We start from the raw sequence: 20187 nt of genomic DNA on the forward strand, positions 1-20187 counted from the left end.
AAACAGCGCGCTGAACGTGAACCAGTAGGCGAGCGCCCATTGGTCTCTCTCTCTCTCTCTCTCTCTCTCTCTCTCTCTCTCACTTTATGTCTCTCAATGAGTCCATACAAAGAAATCAAAGAACAGATATATTCTCTTCGGAGGACATTTTGGGCCATACTTAACCTTATAAAATCAAACCACACTCCCCTCTTTCTCTCCGTCAATCCATTTCACACCACTCCTCTTCTGTTTTCTCCCCTCAGGCAAAAAAAAAGTCCCAAACGCTATTTCTCATTTTCTTCGATCGCACTTTGTAATTGAATTCGAATCAAGATATAATTCAATGTTCGGAAGCTGCGCAATCGCAACTGGTACCACAACACAGTTCTTGTCAGGAACTCGTTTGTCATTCGAAGGAACCTCTAGATCTTCATCGAGTGGTGGTAGCATGTCTTTCACCGGTGCCGGCAGATCTAGTTGTCCGTATAGGTTTACCATAGAAGCCTTTGCGGAAACCACCACCGGAAGCAGCAGCAGTTCAAGGACAAGAATCGAGGCGATGAAACCAATGGCGACGAACCTTTACGAGGTCTTGTGCGTCAAGGAAACCGCCTCTCAGGTTGAGATCAAAAGCGCTTACCGCAGCTTGGCTAAACTTCATCATCCGGACGCGGCGACGTCGGGCTCCGATGCTCGCGATTTCATAGAGATCCATAACGCTTACGCCACTTTGTCAGATCCTACGGCTAGGGCTCGTTACGATCTCTCAATCGGCGGTCGAAGACATTTCAGCTTCAGCTCCTCCTCCGCCTCAGGCGGCGCTGGCGGCGGTACACGTTCTGGTTTCGTCGTCGGTCGGACTAGAAGGTGGGAAACCGACCAGTGCTGGTAGCTGGTAAATCGGTGCATGACCATCTTACTTTACACGGTTTGATCTGTGATTCACCACACGGCTTACACGTGTCTGGATCCTACTGACGATGCCCTGCCACTTGTACAAATATCGAATGACGTGGCACGAGATCATCTACCCTTCTTTTTTCTGAACCATATCAAATATTTTTGGGGCCCTTTGGGGATGTAAAACTGAATCTGTTATTCTATGTTCAACATTCTCAGGCACTTATTTGGTTCATCAATTTTTGACTGTTCCTATCTATCATTCATCCCCCAAAAAGGAAAACACCATTAAAAGATCTGTCTTTCTATTCCCATTTTCTTTTTTAATTTTCAAATCAAAATCAGTGGTAGATTCTTCTTCTTTTTCTTTTTTTTTTTCATTTTATGGAGAGAGAGGGGTGGGGGTTGGGGGTTGGGGTTGTTAATTGGTCAATTCTCCTGAGTTAAGACAGATATGGGAATCATTGACGGACCATTTGATCCCATTTCCATGTTTTCACATAAAAAACAGAGAAATTATTAAACATTGAAAAACCTCTGGACATGAAAATTGTTAAAAAAATAAGTAGTGAAATATAATTTTCCTTCCTTGATACAGACGTTCTTCTAATCTATTGATATTTGGAAAAGGAGAGGAGAGGATAGACATAACATTGGACGCAGAGACAGATACCCTGCCAATCTAGGATAAGATTCCGGGTCCAAAAAGATCAACAACTACCATTCTACTCTACCAGGGTTGGCTACTTTAAGTTCGGGAAGTATTGTCTTTCTCTCTCTCCAGCAAGCTAGGGGTAAGGGTGTTAATCGGTTTGGTTTCGGTGTCATCGACTCAGTTTGGTTCAAATCGTTTAGTTAAATGGTCTCAATTTTGAACTCATAATCGAATAATTTATTAAATGATTTCACGTTTTGGTTTTAAACAGTTTGGTAAACGGTTTCTATTTGCTTCTGGCACATATATGTACATTTAAGAGTGTTAAACGGTTTGGTTCAATTCAAACCGTTTAACTAAACGGCCTCAATTTTAAAATTCATAATCGTACCACCATTTATTAAATGATTTCATGGTTTCTATTTGGTTTTGACACCCTTAACTAGGGGCATATCTATTCACATGGGGAAGAGAAAGATAGATACCTGGGAACACTGGTGTAGACCACACTCTCGAACACAGTTATTTTTCTCTTAAGTTTTTTTGCTATGTTAAGATCTGGTGTAGACCAAACTCTCGGACAGAGTTCTTTTTTCTCCAAATTTTTGACTATGTTAAGTGTGGGAGAGGGTTTTCAGAGCAAGAGGAATAGACGAGTACACCAATGATGTAAAAACAAAACTGTATCATACATTAGAAATAGCGAGCAACATTATGAAAATAGGAATTGGTGACCGAAAAGGCTGTATCACCAGCAACTTCTAAGACTCATTGACTCAATGATGATGAGTTAGCTCAACAATGGTGGTGTCACGACAATGATCCCCCTCTTTAGCTGTGTTGTTTTTTTTTTGTAGAAATTTCACTTTAGGGTTTAGTGGCTCCCCTATGTCAAGTTTGGGCCATAATTTTAAGATTAAGGGATTCATTATTTATATCACAAGGTTTAGGGTTGCATGATTAAGGATTGAGGTATAGGGTTTTAGGGTTTAACTGTTATATGTTTGTTATTTTTTCTCTGAAAATTTTAAGATTAAGAATTCACGAAACAACTTATCATGAATACCTTGTTCAGCCCTTCCTTAGCTTTGCAAAAGCGACTGTTGGATTTTCATACTCGGTTAAGCCCAAAACTTATTTTTAATGCTGGTTAGGTGGTGGGGTCTGGAGGTACCGGAAGAATTGCAGTACAGCAATTTGCAATAGAGAACCGATAAAAGGAGATCAAACATGCACCGAAAGAACCCTTTCTTTAAAGAGGACTCGTGGGACAGTGCCAAGACTCGATCTTTCTTTTTCTTTCCACAATAGACTTTGCCGACATTTCTCTTTTCTTTGATTTCTTTCACCAAGCCACCTTGCCATCATCTCATATTCTCATCGGACGCAATAGACTTCAGAGTTCAGAACCCCACACCCGGACAACCACCCACACCCGGACAACCCCGGCCCCAACACACAAATAAACTTTTGCCGACGCCTCGGTCGACTCCACACACACCCACATGCAATAGACTTTCCCAGCACTTCAGTCAACACACAAATACAGTAACCTTTGCCGACACCACACTCTACACTCCACTCCACACATGCACAGGGACAAACACAAACAGGCGGCATAACTGCATCCAAATTATATATTTATAAAATCCATACAAATATAAGAAAAGGGCAAATTTTCCCTTTCAAAATATAATTTTAAATATCAACCTCATAGTCAAAGAACCAACTGAATTCCAGACCAGACCGATCAAAACAGCAATGTTGGTTTCCATATACACTTTGCTAGCAAAATTTGGGGCATAACCCAACAGTTCCGAAGTATCAATTCCACCTATGTTAAAACTTTGAAATGTTACCAAATCAAGCAAGAACAGGATTGCACTGATGGAGGAAAATTAAGGTAGTTCATTTTTTCCCCACTGGATTTGAAAGAAGAAAAAAAAAATGGCGGCAGCAGTGGTTGTTCTTAGTCAGCAAAGGGGAGAGAAAAGACATCCAGTATTAGGCAGGGATTCTCTTTTTCAAATTGTTATAGAAAAGAAAATAATGTGAAAGAACTGATGAAAAATGAAGGCTTAACCACCAAGAAATCTTAAAACAAATCTACTTTACATAATCACAAGATATTTTAGACTATGCAGTAAAAGTACCTACTGAAGAAATTACCACATAATATTTTGCTATACAAACCCGCTACACACCCCCAATTATAACTTAAAAAAAAAAAGTCCTAAAGAATCCTGCACACTTCAGATGTAAAGGAATCATTTACAGGCCATCAACAAAGAGTTGATGATATGCATGACAATGTGCATGCTTGTAACATCATTTGGAGTCGCAGTCGGTAAGGTGATGTTATGGGCGAGTATTTGATAAACCTGCTCTAAAATGGGCCTCACGTGGATTGCAACCATCGAGTCTGCGGGATTAATGGCAACAGCTACATATGTCATCCATGCCAGTTTCCGTGATGTTTCCTTGCTGATATCATAGGCTAACTGCTGGAGAAGGGAAAGAAGAACTCTTTGACTCAGAGGCTGAGGCACCATTGACAAGATGGCTTCTAAATCAACCTGAAGAGAGGGTAGAGTAGAACCAGTAACATCAAATTAGAAGCCAGAAAACACAATCAAAATGGTTGTTCCATTAGCAGTAGTAGCTGTAATCAGGAGACAGAAAGCATATAACAGAAACTGAAACACTGTAAGATAATCTAATAGTACCAGCAGGTGCCCAAACAGATGGGGAGGTGAAGCAGCATCAAGATTAAAAGAAAAAAAAAAACATCAAATTACCACAGTAATTGTAGCATTTATTGTTTACATGATATGTCAAAACACTGACTAGTTATAAAACAAAATAGAAAAAGAAAAGGTGGGTGAAGGAAGATGGAAATTAATAGTCAGAAGAATTGTACATGCAACCTGACTCAAAATGCAATTGACCAGAGACTTCACAAACTATCACAATGTTCTACTTCTGTACAATAAAAAAATTGAAATCGACATAGATGATATTGAATCCTTAAGTTACAGTAATCTAGCAATTTCTAGGCAAATATAATATGAACTCCGGTGCTTTCTTAGAGGCCTCCCAGCAATATTATTGATGATGATGCTGGGCCAAAAAAGGTTTTGCATTCTCTTTTCATCTTATAGACTATTATTTCCTTCACAAGCAGAAAAAGTATATAAAGCTTCTTCACTCATCCACACACACACACAGACTTTGCAAAGAAAGTGATCCCCTCACCCAGTGTGATTCACTCGACCAATTTCACAAGCAGAAAAAGTATCTAAAGCTTATTCTAGTAATTACATTAACAAATCCCATGTACTTATGCAAATACATCTAGATACTTCTTCCACCATGTGATATAATCATGCTAGCTCGACCATGGGTGAAATAATCACTGCCCTATCTATAATATATGATCATGGATGCAAGGCACACCTGAGAACATAGCCATGATACAATAGAAACATCACTTCTTTGCAAAGCTGCAGTGAATGCTTCCTCAAATTTGCGTTCAGATATCAATCTCGATAGCTCTTTGGTAGGATCCAAAGGTGCCTCAACCTGTTGTACAGAAATGGTTTGCTGAATACATCTTGCTGTAAGAAATCACTATACAAGGAAAACAATCAAGAGAAGAGAACAAACCATCTCATGGTGACCACCTAAAGAACCGTTGCTTATTTGTGTAACCAAAGGATTTACTGCCTTTGAGTTTGCTCCTGCAGCTGCAAGAGCTAAAAGCTTACGCTGGCCATCAGCAATCTCTCCAGTCAAGGTTTGAGTAACTGATGATGCTGAATTAATTGCATCCTGCAACATCATTTTACGATTATTATTAAAAGGAAAAAAGAAAATAAAAGAATGAGATGCATAGCCTCCTTTACATGTTTGAGTGGGATCCTCACCCATTCCTTTATTAAACAATCAATCATATGATAATTCGAAGAACAGTAACAGAAAAGAATTCAAGGATATGTGAAATGCAAAGACAAAAAGCTAGTCCACCGGTCCACCAATTTCCTAAACTATAGATGAATTGTGGACTAAGGCCAACTGAGGTGCATCTGCTAAAAGAATCCACAGTCGTCACCTAGTCTGAATGAAATATGAACCAAGGCACCAGTACCTCTGGAGCATCATTTACAACACCTGGCACATCATCCACAGTAAGCATCATCCATGCACTACAACTACCCTTAGAATTTCATTGCATGGGTATATGATATAATTGCAGCTGTTCTATAATAGGCAAGAAAAATGCAGTTCAGGTTCAGGATATCTGACCAAGCTTCTTGAGGCTACTACTACTTTGTTTCTAGAAGCCGGCTCTGGGGATTATAGATAGGTGTTAAAAAAGGGGTGGCCAAAGAAAACATTTCTTTCGAATCTTTACTACCAGCAGCAAGAGAAGCCTGAAAAGCACCCTTTCCCCCCACATCTAGGAATTTTTGAGCTTCTCGCAGTAAAGATTCCAAACAAAATGTTTTTGTGCCCATCCCCTTTTCAATTCTTGATAAATCCCTAGAAGCTGACTTCCAAAACCTTAGTTCTGAATCACTATGGACCCACCAAAGCAAGTAAAATCCAATTACAAGGAAGTAGCAGTAACTCTGTAATTATTCTGAAGTTCAGAATCTTTGAAACAAGGGAGGACAGTAATTAGGACTAACTGGTAATTAGAGTTGAAAATGCAGCAGTATTCTGGAATTTCAGAAGACTGGAATAATGAAATCCAACTTAATAAAGGACAACAATTGTTAATACCAGGAAAATATATCTTTAATAACAAATAGAAGAAGACTTCTTCCTCATAATGAAAGCAGTAAGCCAGCAGTAACATAAATGGATTCCGGCTGGGGAAGATTCAATCGATACAACCCCAATGGTTTTGAAACTTCAGGAGCGAGTTGATAACCCACTGGTCTCTAATCCCCAACCAATAATCCACCAAACCAGCAGCCTAAAAGCTGAAATAACTACTCTGAAAGAATGAAACAGTACCAGGAGGTGCTTTAGCAACCAAGTATTGTATGGATTTCGATCTCACAGCAGAGGGGTTTGTTGGAGATAAAATTCTAGGGATCAAGTTGCCTAGGGCAGGACAACTGATGCCTAGAATCTCAGGCTGAAAGAGCAGTGATCAAGAGAGACTGATCCACTTTTCTAGTTCTTGTAGCCAACAGAGTACAGGAAATAAGAGGAAGAAGAAAAGAAGAGATAAAATAAAAAGGAAAGGGAGGACAAGCACGGCAATCGATTAAGGTAAGAACCAGAAACTGAAACAAGAGAATGCGCAGGTTAATTGATTTTTGGATTAGAAAATAAGGAGAAGAAGGCACTCGATCAACCTGGTCATGCACAACTCCACAGCCGTGAGGCTAATCCAACTCAAATTTTCATTCCAAATCTCTAATTTCCATCATAGTGTTACATGCATATACAAAGATTAAGATGCCTACTTACAGAGCTAGAACTCAATTAGGAAACTAACACTAAAATAGAACTCTCATACGTATCTACTTACCTAATATAATATAAAATAAAAATTACAATATCATACCCTACCAACCCTTAGTAGACCAAAATCCCGATTTAGGCCAGGTTCGCCTCGGTTTGAGTTTCCAGATTGGGTCATGCTGGCCCAGCCATGATAATGCTACTGCATCAATTCTTCCCCTCTGAAAAGAAGACTCCATCAAGTTAGTTTGGGGAGCAAGGATACCATTTGAGTCAACTTGCTAAAGGAGAAGCGATCACACTGTCCGCTTGAGCTTAATGGCTAAGAGGCCTTTCCCAGGTAGAAGTTTCATTTGTAGGCCACTATGCATGAAGGAATAGGTATTCTTATGCCCACAATGTTGCACCCTTTTGTTGAACAGCTATGGTCACCCAAGAATGTAACAAACTTTCAGAGGAAAATGTTACATTGTACCGTATCTATCAGCCTACCAATAGAGTATGTGAGCAAACACCAAACATTGATTTTGAAATTGGTGTTGTTTACCCACACAACCTCGTAAGGATTGGGATGTGGCTCAAACCATCAATCCAAGCTTACGAATGGCGCCTTTAGAAATGACGTTAGTAGAACTACCGCCATCAAATACCATAGTTCAGACTGTTGTTGCATCTCACCCTAAAAAAAGGGCGTACCCAGTACACGAGGCTCCCGCCATTGCAGGGTCTTAGGAGAGTCATAATGTATGCAGACTTACCCCCGCTTCATGGAGAGGCTGTTTCCCGACTCAAACCCATGACCACTAGGGCCATTGCATCTCACCCTAGTCTAGGAAATGTTGTGATGGGGAATCCTCCCCTTCAAAAATCTTGTGTAGCCAAAAGTGGACAAAGAACCTAGCAAGATTGCTGCTGCTCTCTATCACTGTCACTGCCGTTGACCTCACTAGGTTCACGCTCTGCTTCCAAATATACAAGCTTGTTGTTTCGTTGCTCTTCCTAAGCAATAGCTATGAGATCATCCTTATCGACAAAGGTGACTAGACGATTAAAACACTGAGCAGAAAAATGTTTGTATCCCTTGCACATGAAGCACTGAATCTCAGCCTGTGGCTTCAAAGGAGGTTTATCAGAACCTTGACCATGAGGTGGAGAACAAGTGTGGTTTGGCCATGATGATGCCATAAAAGAACTGCTTACTTGTGGTTTATAATTGAATGAATTCTCCGGTTGATGCGGATGCCTACTCGTACTATCACCCTTGGAGAAATGTCTGGGAAGTTCCTTCAATTGTAAGGCTTCTTCAGACTCTCTTCTACCTGATACGCTAATTATACAGCGTCCTCCATTGTAGGCAGTGGGCTGGAAGCCAATCTAGCACTGATCTGAGGGTGCAAACTATTCCAAAACTGTATGACCAAACTCATGAAATCCTAGTTCAAAACCCTAGTTCTGAGTTGATACGGTTTTATGTAGTTAGCCTATCTCTTTGGTGAATTTCATCTGTTTATATGGCTGAGAAGTAAGACCAAACTTAATGTACATCTGAAACTAGTATGAAAAGACATGTCCGACTGGAGCTTGATCCTCAGCTCAGGAAAATGTAGAAAAGTAGGTCAAAAGACAGCAGCATGACCAAAAAGGTTTCAGGAGCTGAATCTAGAAGTTTGGTACATAATTCAGGAGGCAAATCCAGCAATTTGAGTCCCATGCAAATCTAATCGCCGGTCCAATATGGTCATGATGTTAGCAAAACAACTCAGCCTTATCCCAACTAAATGGGATCGGCTACATGGATCCTTTCAAAATAAAGTAGGAACAACTGAGATCCCCAGACAAGGAAAGGAGAGTAAGAGGAATGAAGAAATGAGATAAGAAAAGTGAGAAATGGAAAATGAAAAATGAAAGAGGAAAGAGGATAGCCCAGGAAATCAGGAAAGCTACATGGTGTCGACAACATGGATCCTTGCCCTCCAATAGGCTCTATCTGAGGTCATACTTGGTATAAGATCCTGACTATGCATGTCATTTTAGGCCAGCCCCTAGCTGTTTTAGCTCCTTCAATCGGAATCAGATCCCTCCTCCTTACTGGGACGTTCCTAGGCCTTCGTTGCACATGGCCAAACCACCTCGGACAACATTCTCGGAGCTTGTTGCTGATCGGGGCAACTCCCACATCAGCTCTAATACATTCGTTCCTCACTTTATCCTTCCTAGTTTTGCCGCACATCCATTTTAACATCCTCATCTCTGCAACACATAGCTTCGCTATGTGACACTTCTTAACTGCCCAACATTCCACCCCATACAACATAGCAGGTTGAACAACAGTCCTGTAGAACTTTCCTTGAAGCTTTAAAGGAATGTGTCGATCACACAGTACTCTGATCGCACTTCTCCATTATATCCATAGCCATGACGCCCTGGCGCTGGAGAAGGTTGCATGGCGACCTACACCATGGCGTCCCTCTTTGATTTCTTCTTCCTGTCTCTCTTTCCCTCTTCGATTTCTTCTTTCCTTCTTCGATTTCTTTCGATTTCTTCTTTCCCTCTTCGATTTCTTCTTCCTGTCTTCTTTCCCTCTTCGATTTCTTTCGATTTCTTCTTTCCCTCTTCGATTTCTAAATTTTCTTCTTAAAACTTGAGAAACAATAGAGAAAAAATAAAACATGGCTTGAGTATACATCTATTAAAACATTAAAAATAGAGAAAATAAAAAATAAAACATGGTCGACATGCTCGCCATGGCGTTACATGTCGATATACCGACGTGACACCCCTCCACCGACTTGGATCGCCGTGACGCCGTGACAACTAGGATTATATCCATCCTACTTTAATTCTTTGCGAAACATCATCAACTATGTCACCTTCTTTTGTGTATGATAGAACCTAGATATCTGAAATAGTCACTTGGTGGTGTATTTCTCTCCTCAATTTTCACTATGTCATCATCCATCATCGTGTGACTAAAGTTACACATCATATACTCCGTCTTTGATCTACTAATCTTAAAGTCGACATTTCTAACTTAGCGTTAATACCTTCTTTGTCTCATCCACCAAAACGATATCATCGGCGAAGCGCATACACCATGGTACCTCGTCTTGGATGTTCTGGGTTAACTCATCCATAATAAGCGCAAACAAATAAGGGCTTAGGGCTGATCCTTGATGTAACCCAATCGTACTTGGGAATTCCTTGCCCTGGCCTCCCACAGATCTCACACTAATCACCACACCCTCATACGTATCTTTAATTACCTATACATATTTACTCGACACCCCTCTCTTCGCAAGAACATGCCGGATTAAATCTCTAGGGATTCTGTCATAGGCTTTCTCCAGGTCAATAAAGACCATAGGGAGATCCTTCTTGCTAGGTCATGATGTTAGTATCATCCATAAATAGATAAGCATCGATTCTTAAGGAATCAGCCAAAAATTGGTTGGGAAAAGCTTAGTTGAACCAATTGAGACTATTATTTGTACATAACTTTTCAAAATAAGTCATCTAGTCATTCTTCAGTGAATAAAATGTATTTTCCTTTACCACGTCATATCCCAATATTTATGCCTATAAGAAGGAAAATAACAGGGAGAACAAGGGAAAACAGGGAAGAGGAAGAGAGAGGAACTCACCGAGAGAAGAAGGCTTCGATCAGATTGAGAAAAACGTGAGAGAGAAGAAATCTGTGCACACAGCTCTGGCAGCAACGAGGTAAACTTTTCATTCAATTCCAAAATCCAACTCAAATCGTTGGTTTACATGCCTTATATATAGATTAAAGCAACATAAATCCTAATCCTATTATAAAGCTGAAATCATAACTTGACTCTAACTCTGTCTCTATCTAATCTAAAACAGAAGACAAAATCAAATAAAATTGGACTCTCACCCTCCTATGATTCTAATAACATGAACAAAATAAAAAATACAACTAATCCCTAAATAACCCCACGCCTAACTGGATCACCTGGTGACTTGAGCGTTATCCTTATTGTCTTATATTTCATTTTACTAATTTTGTTTCTAACCCTCATATTGAGTTGTATACAGGGTCTGGTGTAGGTGAGATGCATGGAATAAGCATGTAAAAAACAATGAAAAGAGGAAAAGAGGAGACGCTATTGAGTTCAAGTCTTGACTCTTTTCACGATCACTAAGTCTGAAACGGTGAAACTCTAAACGCTCACAATGGCATTCTGGGACTCTAGTGCCAATCCTTCTGCATCACTATGATTCCAACGGCATTCCGATACTCCGACAACTCCATTGAATCTTCGGTGACAGGTATTTCTTCTTTGGTTCTTCCTCTTCTTTTTGTTTTCTCATAATCTTAATTTAATTTCCCCCGTTGAACGCAAATGGTTGTTGCTGGAATAGATCATTTCTTTAAGGTGAAATCTCTGAAAAATGGATACTCTTTCAACCAATTTTTTAGTTTTCATTCTACTATGATTGTGATCCTATGTCTTTTGAGATAAACTGTAGTTGAATCTTATTAAATTCTATAGTATATAGATGATAGAAGGTATTTACTTGATTTCTTGCATTGAAATTACAGGTGGCTCTATATGGAAGTGATGAACTGTGCAAACAATCACGCATTTCCAAGTTCAAGTTTACCACTGATCTACTGAGGAACATATAATAAATACGCTTATATAATCTGAGTTTTTGACACTTCACGTTGACTTACTTTTATTGCTTTTTTTTTAATGAATATGCTTATATCATATCCTATGCTTTGGGATGTGATCCCGAGTAGAATAACCCTGATATGGGTTCGCTATGGGTACACGTGACCAATATCTCAAACTGAATTAGTGGCAGTTCCATAAAAATGCAGAACAGCTTAAGACTCTTTCGGAAGAGATGGGAGCTGGGACAAATAAATAAATAAAATTTACGGAAAAGGATGATTCTGGAATTTTAAACAAGTATGGGACAAAACAATAGGAACTTTGAAGAAGATGGACTTTGTGTAACTTCTACCTTGTAACTGGAACTGCAACCAGTCACGATAGAACCAGGTTAGAGAAAAATTGATTGAACTCCCTCTAAAGGGTTCAATCGATCTGAAATTTTGAAGGGAGATTCTGAACTAGCAAACCTCTTGAATGCAAGTGATACTCAGACCTGTTAATCAATTATTGAGTGAAGTTAAGTTGCTGAATTTAACTCTGGGGGGAGAACTCAGAAGCACAGTAAATGCAGGTTTGGTTTCCACTACTGAAAGAGTCTTTGGAACCAAAACTCTAGGGTCTGATATGCCCATGGGTAGGCAACCTACGCCCAGAATCTTAGATGGAAAGGAGTTGCATCGATGGAGATCGATCCAACTGTAAGGGGCTGCAAGCCTGCAATTACAGCCCAGAAACAGGGTTTGAGCCTGGTTTTAATAAGCTATTGCAATTTGCAACAAAGATTTCAAAGATGTGATTAATAACAAAGAAGGGATAGGAACAATTGAATCAAACCTGGAAAGAAGGGATCGAGCCTCAATCGAGCAGAGATGGAAGAGAAACAGAGAACCAGCACACAGCCAATAACCAGCAGGTAAAAACCCAAATATGAATTTCAATTCAACCTCCTTAATCGTGGGCTACATGAATGCATATAAAGAGGATAAAAGACTCCCAATCTTCTAAACTCCTAACCGTATCGTGAAACTAAAACAAATTCGTAACTCAACTCTATCTCCTGTGATTCTATCAACATGAATTAAATAAATAAAGAAAAAATTACGAAAATAGCCTTAAGCAATTAATAAAATCTCTATATGTAACTGTATCACTTTGTCTATTATATGTTTACTTTTTCATATTAGGTCATTACAAGCCAATTAAATCATATTATTATGGGTATACTACATATAATGCTTTCATCATATCACATATATATATATATATATATATATATATATATATATATCTAGAGTCGCCTAGAAAACTTATCAACTATTATCTCAATAATCTAACAAAAAGGCACGAATAAAGTTAGGTCAAAAAGTCATCAAAAGGGGGAAAAAGGAAGAAAATTCTAGAATAGGATGTGCTAACTTCAAGCTTGGTAGCACTCATAATATTATTTTTAACCCCTAATGCTTGATTTTCTTGAGCATTCTAATCATGAGGATGTTAAGATGGATGTGCGGAAAAACTAGGAAGGATAAAGTAAAGAATGACACATTAGATCTGACTTGGGAGTTGGCCCGATTAATAATAAGCTCCGAGAGAGTCGTTTGAGGTGGTATGGTCATGTTCAACGGAGGCCTAGTGATGCAAGTTCATCATAGAAATTGGCTTATTTCTTTAGAAATAGGCCTAGGGTTGGGTTATATATATGTTGGGCCTTTGTTCCCAAGGGTTTTCTATGTATTAGGCCACTTTAATACATAGTCCGAAATCTCGCGAGATCTCGCCGAGATTCTTGGTTTTCCAATTTCCCGAGTCGAGATGGCCTACAAAACTTAAAATGCCAATATCTCTCCAAGATCTCGCCGAAATCTCTCCGAGATCTGAGATTTCGGCAAGATCTCGGATTGACATAGGAAAATGCCCATGTAGGTCCTTTATATGAGTGCCAGATCTCGAGATCTTACTGAAAATTCTTGGTTTACAGACACCTATCTATGCTAGGAACCAAGACAGAGAAGACAGACACTTATTTATGCCTAATATCATTTAAGTAAATGCTTTTGTATTTGTATTTCATTTACTTAAGATATTATTCATAAATAAGCAAATACCCCCATTTGAATCCAATAAAAATAGTTAAAAAATCAAATTCCAAAAGGAAAAAAAGTCAACCCCCTAGTTCAAAAACAAAAACTGAATTTTCGGCGATAGGTGCAATTTTCAACTTTCTAATGCTGGGGTTTTTCTCAAATCTAAAAATTCCATAAATCTTATTATGGTAAAACATTGCTAAAAACCAAAAGTAAATATTCATTTGTTTTGATGTCCAAAAAATTATTTTCATTCAGAACGATTTCGATAGCATTCGCGCACATCGAATTAAGTTCGACCAGTACATAACTCTTTCAATATAAATCAGATTTTAGCAATCTTGGACTTGTTGGAAAGCTATGTTTTGAAAGCTTTCCAACAAGTCCAAGATTGCTTAAATCTGATTTATATTGAAGGAGTTATTTAGGCATAAATAAGACTGTTTGTCTTGTGTCTATCCTGGTTTCTAGAATAAGTGTCTGTCCTGCTTTCCCACTAACTGAAACTCCTATTTGGACTTTGTTTTTGCAAAATCTAATAATGTCATTGTGTTTAAATGGCCTAAAATAAGCTGTTTACCGATTTTCAGACCCAAAAGATGTCTAAAACCCACCGAGATGGGATTCCGAGTCAGAAAAAAATGCACAAACTCAGCGAGATCTCGGCCCAACTCGGTTTTTTGTTGGGCCGAGATGGCTCCGAGACCCGAGTTTTCGAACCTTGTTGTAATGAGCCTAAACTAGGGGTACATAGGTTGCATACGGGATTAGCCCAATACTTAGTTTATTTTTATGTTTTTTTAATTGAACCGGTTCAAATTGGTTGCATCCAATTGGTTCAATTTAAGTGATCATGTGACTTGGTTAAGTGGTCATGTGACAACTTAAGTGGTCATGTGATGTAAGTTGAGCTGGATTAGGACTCTATAAGTCCAGCCATGTTTTGAGTCTATTTCCCTTAGTATTCTAGTTTCCTAGTCAGTTTAAGTTACCTAATAAGTTAGGGATAGGGTTAGGCCATTCCTTTTTAGTGTCTAAGTCTATTTTTGAGTCTTCTATATAAGTTTGTAAGGGAGGCCAGCATGGAATACGAATTTTGATTAATAAAAACTCAGCTTTATGCTTGCTGCCTTTGTTGTTGCTGTTGCTCCTTGTGAGTGTGCATCCTTGTGAATCTCAAGGTGGAAAGGGATCGGTGGACTCCGGTTGACTCCTTACGCCGTGACGGCTGGGAGGATCTTCTTCAATTCGAAGGTGGTTCTATCCTTCACATCTGTTCAAGCTGCTGCCGCCAGTGGAATCTCCAGTAAGTTTGACACCCAATTTCTTCTTCTAACGGACGCCCCAGTAAGGAGGAGTGATATGATCCTGATTGAAGGAGCTAAAAGAGCTAGGGGCAGGCCTAGAATGACCATAGGAGAAGTTGTGAGGAAGGACATGCATAGTCTAGATCTTGCACCTAGTATGACCTCGGATACAGGCTATTCAAGGGCTAGGATCCATGTACCAGACCCAATTTAGCTGAGATTCTCCTGACTTGCTGGGCTGTGCCTCTTTCCTCTTACTTTCATCTTTCATCCTTCATTTTTCTTTTTTCCCTTTTCTTTTTATTTCACGTCTTTCATTTGTCATTTTCCATTTTGCATTTCTCGTCGCTTTCCCCCTCTTTTTTGTTTAGACCTCAGTTTTCCCTACTCTGTTTTGTTTGGATCCATGTAGCCGACCCCATTAAGTTAGGATAAGGCTGAGTTTGTGGTTGTATTCTCATCATCATTCTTTTAATTTTTTATGTAAGCAGAAACATCATGATGTTTAGCTGAATATTCCATTGGATGTGCCCATTTTGAGAAAGCTAGCATCTCTTTTGTTGTGTTCTTCATTATGGATCTTTATCATTTTGTCAGCTGTGAGTCCACCACATGAACCATTTCTTTACTTATTGGCCAATTTAGCCTGTGCTTGTCAAATCCCTTACGTTTATCAAGTATTAACACATACACTTGGGTGACAATAGATCAATCAGCTACCCTAGCCTAGGGAATCTCATTGTAATTCCTGCTTCGGTTTTCTTGTCAAGGGCCTCTGTACTCATCAACTATGAATGAGGACAGGATTTTAAACCAACATTGTGTTAATTCCTTTGATTTCTCCAGGTAATATCTCTTTATTCTACATCCAGACACTCAAACAAAAGACTGGATACACCAAAAATCAGCAGGAAGCCATCTGATCTATTACTTAATTTCGAAGCCTGGTCATACTATTTAAACGAACAGAGAAAATAGGATATGAAAAAAAGATCATCAGCTGGTTTTTCTTGTGATTAATATCTAGATTGAGACCCATCAAATAGTAGGCACCAAACCTCTTGTCCTCAACACTTAGCTCTCCAATCTAAGCTTAAGCTAAGCTAAGTAAATACACTAACTTGCCTATTCATGAGGTAAATGTGAGTTAAGAGGACCCTAGACTAGAGAAAATATCTCTAGTATATATCTGAGATACAGAGGCCATTACTAGAAATAAATAATCTGTTACAATGGGTATGAAAGAAACACCTTTATCTTGAGAACTCCTCAGCAAAATGAGATACAAATCACAAAGTGAGAGTTAACCCAATAAAGCTATTGTGCATATTTGTGTACATACCCTCAAAGCAATAGCCAATGGAGAATGTGCAGACTCAAACTGCTGCTGAACTGCAGCTGCATGTTCGACCATCCCTTTCTGAAATGCAGCATCAACTTGCTCAAACATGGTTTTGCATGACATCTCAAATCCTGGAATTACTGAAGCTTCGAAGCTAGACCTTAATGCATCCTGCATGTTTCCATCATCAAGAACATTAGATTCATCACGATTATTAGTTCTTCAAGTGATACTCCAAACATTTAAATATACGTTATTAAAAAGAAAACAATATTTTTTTCAGGTATCAATCAATTCTCAGGCAGTAACTGATGATTTCTAAAGACACTGAATGGAAACAGGGGCTGATGACCACTTTTAGAAATGAACTACTAAAAGTTTAATAAATAAACTCAAATCATATCTCAGTTCCAGGTAGAGCAACTAATGAAAATTCAGAGGAACCAACATGTTCCCTACTCCTCAAGTTGATGCATTTGTAAGACAAAACAGGTACTCAACAAAAGATGGTGGTTGCCACTAGTTCTTTTGAAATCCATTAGGGAAGACAATCCAGGTTAAAATAAAAAGCAATGCCATTGTGACCAAGGTTCAAAATCCAGGTATCGGACTCGGTATCGGTCATGGCCAAAACCTTTCCGGAGCGGGATCGGATCGGTCAAAAAACCCCCCAAAATTGTTTTTTTATGGATCGGGTCATGTATCGGCTAGAGTTGGTGGGTGTTGTGATCTTGGGATCGGATCGGTCAATATCGGTTGGTATCGGTCAGTATCAATCAAGATAATATAAAATTTAAAAAAAAAAAAAACAACTTAAAAACTCTGAAAAAATCCGAAAAATATTCAGTCGGATCGGACTGGCCGATCCAGGGAACGATCCAATCAAACCTTGACATATCGGTGTAATCTTGAGAACGGCCTCAACCGATACTGATCCAATCCGGCCCATATTGGCCGATCCAATCCAAGATTACGAACCATGATTGTGACTGTTCAAACAGCTGATACTCAAAATCCAAGGAAGAGTCCCAGCCAAAGTGAAAATTATACAAGATAAATTTTATGCAAGAGACCTAATGAGTTGAGAAAGGAACAACCTGAAGAGCTTGCTTTCCAGAAGTTTGGAATTGAGCTTGGATTTGCCTAGCCACTGTAGCTTCAAGTTTCAAATGAACTGATTTTTCCAACTGACTCACAGCCTTATCTCCAACCCCTCTCTGCAAACAAGCTTTAATGAGATTCCAAAAGGACGGAGAATATTCAAAGGGGGGATTAGTTTGTGGGGCATCCTGGGGAGGGGAAGAAGAGAAAAAATCTGAAAAATCAAAGGCACTCATATCAGCAACAAAGAAGTTAGCTACTTTCGACCTGATTCTATCGAGGTGGGTATTCTGTCTGATGTTACATAGAGGGGTAACATAGATGACTATCCTACAAGATGGTACTATATGTTGCATGTTGATTATAAGCACCAAAATAGATATGCTCAAAAATAACCTGTAGCAGGGTCTTAAGAGATTTCCGTCTTATGGTTAGCTCCTTGGGTTGAGTTTCTCTTGGACTGTTCCTTGTAGTTATTGTTGGTGTTGTATATTATGGCTTTGCCTCATTCTATTTTTTATAACATCAATAAATTGTTACTTACTAAGAGAAGAAATATAATAACTCATATAAGATAATAATAAGACCAACACCCAACAATCCACAAAGTCTCAATTTGAAACCCATTGTAAACCATTGGCAACACAATCCAAGTAGAACCCCACAACATCACCATCACTACCTAAAAATGACACAGTCACAGCCACCCATACTCTAGAAACAGTTAAGTAGATTGAGCACCTTCCTAACATAAGGGGTCCTCTACAACATGAACATCTCCGTCTTTCTGAACTTCCTCACTAATTGCCTAGGTAGCATAACAGCTTCCGCTGTTAATCTACCTAATATAAAGCCCAAATGATTTCCTCTACCTTCAAGTAGTAGTCTATGCGCTCAATCACTCTGTCTGAGAGTTCCATATGACGTTTCAACCTGTTTGGTGCAACTCTAAACATCTCATTGTTAACCATTTAACCATTTATCCAGCATTCCTTTGTTCATATCATTGTGGCAAACAAATGGAGCCTTCAAGATAAGTGGTTAATCCCAATGTATACATACAGTATATTTTTGCACACTGTATATGCCAACCGTACATTGATTGTAATTACTTATTATCAGTTTAAAGTATTGAATTTGGATCTATAGAGATACAGTATTGCATAAATTGAAAACCATCCACATAGTGATACTGATTGTTAGTAGTTTTTAAACATCATCCTACACTTCATTAAGTTCCTGGAAGCCCCTCAGCTGGGAGTACCCTATAAAACTAGTAACTAGTAAGAGAGATTATTCACTAAAAGATTGAACCTGGAATGTCTCTGCAACAACTGAAGAAAGTGTTTTCTCCACAACCGGAGTAATAGCACGAGCTACAGCCGGTCCAACAGAAGCCATTTCCTTCTTCAACGTTTTCTCCAGCATGGCCGGCAAGTCTTTGTTCATATAGTTGGTGATGACACTATTCATCTGTTGTGTACGGTCACGCTCTAATTTCTCATGCTTTGCATTCTCTTCTTGAAGCCGAATCCACAAAGCATCATTGTTGGCCTTAACAACTTTTTCCATGCTCCTGCCTAGAGCTGCCTCAAGTCTTCTGCCTTCTTTGTTGACTGGAACAGCCACCATCACAGACAATTGCTTCTGCATTTCTCTTTGCATGGTCATTAGCTGCAAATATAACAAACAAAGTTATGGGAAAAGGATGTTCAAACCTCAAACACAGCATTCTACAAAATAGACAAATAGAACATAGACTAGAAATTCTATGAGAATTTAGAAACCGTCATAGAAAGACAAGCTTATTTCATATTTTGCACTCAAGATAAAGCTAGAGAGGACCAAAGGGAAACAAGTGGCATGGTATTTTGCCCGTCCACTACCATTTTATTGTTCATTTCAACATACTCAGCAGATTAGGGATGACAATAGGGAAAGGGAGTGGGCAAAGGTGGGCCTGCACTGCGTTGCCGCCTCTCCCTGGGCCTACCTTCTTCCCTTCCTCCCCAGGGTTTACAACATAAAATTAGCAGATGCCCCAGCTGATTGGCAGTGTGGGACAGGTAAGATTTCTGCATTCAGTGATGGTAGGGAGCTGCCCTGTACCAAAAACAACGCACCCCCCTCCCAATAACAGACCAGGTGAAACTGTCATAGAGATTAATAACCTTTTCTGCTTCCATAAAAATCCGGCAAGTGCATTTTCTCCTCACAAACTTGGACATTTTTAGTCTTAAATTTCTCTAACTTGCTCAAATGTGTATATGTAAGTTCTTCATAAAAAAAATTTTGAACCATTGATCATAAAAAGACCCAATTAATTGATAGAAAAGCAATACCAGGACACACTTCTACTTTCAAAACTTGGAAGAAAATAAGACTACAGTTAAGCTATGTAGAACTCAAAAAGCTCCATTTCTTTAGCACTTCAGTAGTTGTTCTGTTGCAAACATAAGTACTAGCATCATCAATATATGAAACTAAAAATTCCACTATAATCAGGTTGAATGCAAAACCCCACAATACAAAGAATTGCATGCTTATTTTCAACTTCAAAGGAAGTGAACAGAACTGGCATATTATAAGCATGAGAACATGAGATCCACCGACAACACTCTTTAAACAAAAAACCAGAATATAATGGGGTGCCCCAAATTTTTCAAGAGAGCATTCAACATATTGTCAT

At 39.0% G+C, this 20187-nt stretch overlaps 2 protein-coding genes across 4 annotated transcripts in view; one reads left to right on the top strand and one right to left on the bottom strand.

Annotated features, from left to right (window-relative positions):
• The first annotated feature begins 325 nt into the window (after nucleotides 1-325).
• On the top strand, nucleotides 326-874 carry LOC122650831 (chaperone protein dnaJ 11, chloroplastic-like). The gene has a single exon (XM_043844205.1). The coding sequence runs from the start codon at nucleotides 326-328 to the stop codon at nucleotides 872-874; it is 549 nt and encodes a 182-aa protein (XP_043700140.1).
• Nucleotides 875-3601: 2727 nt separating this feature from the next.
• Nucleotides 3602-20187, bottom strand: part of LOC122650213 (enhancer of mRNA-decapping protein 4-like) — a 35696-nt gene continuing 19110 nt past the window's right edge. The window contains exons 7-12 of one of the 3 annotated variants that reach the window (XM_043843554.1): nucleotides 18813-19172; nucleotides 17495-17614; nucleotides 16398-16568; nucleotides 5204-5368; nucleotides 4994-5119; nucleotides 3602-4113 (exon numbers count right to left, since the gene is read on the bottom strand). In XM_043843554.1, coding sequence (XP_043699489.1) covers nucleotides 3805-4113; nucleotides 4994-5119; nucleotides 5204-5368; nucleotides 16398-16568; nucleotides 17495-17614; nucleotides 18813-19172 — 1251 coding nt within the window. In that variant the 3' untranslated portion in view covers nucleotides 3602-3804. Of the gene's footprint in view, nucleotides 4114-4993; nucleotides 5137-5202; nucleotides 5369-16397; nucleotides 16569-17494; nucleotides 17615-18812; nucleotides 19173-20187 lie in introns of all 3 variants that reach the window. The other 2 variants (XM_043843553.1, XM_043843552.1) reach the window with 2 other exon arrangements.

The sequence above is a fragment of the Telopea speciosissima genome, chromosome 2 (genome assembly GCF_018873765.1).
Source record: "Telopea speciosissima isolate NSW1024214 ecotype Mountain lineage chromosome 2, Tspe_v1, whole genome shotgun sequence".
In the NCBI taxonomy this organism is placed as follows: Eukaryota; Viridiplantae; Streptophyta; class Magnoliopsida; order Proteales; family Proteaceae; genus Telopea; species Telopea speciosissima.

Coding starts and splice junctions, on each gene's coding strand:
- LOC122650831 (XM_043844205.1), top strand. CDS start 326: ATGTTCGGAAGCTGCGCAATCGCAACTGGTACCACAACACAGTTCTTG.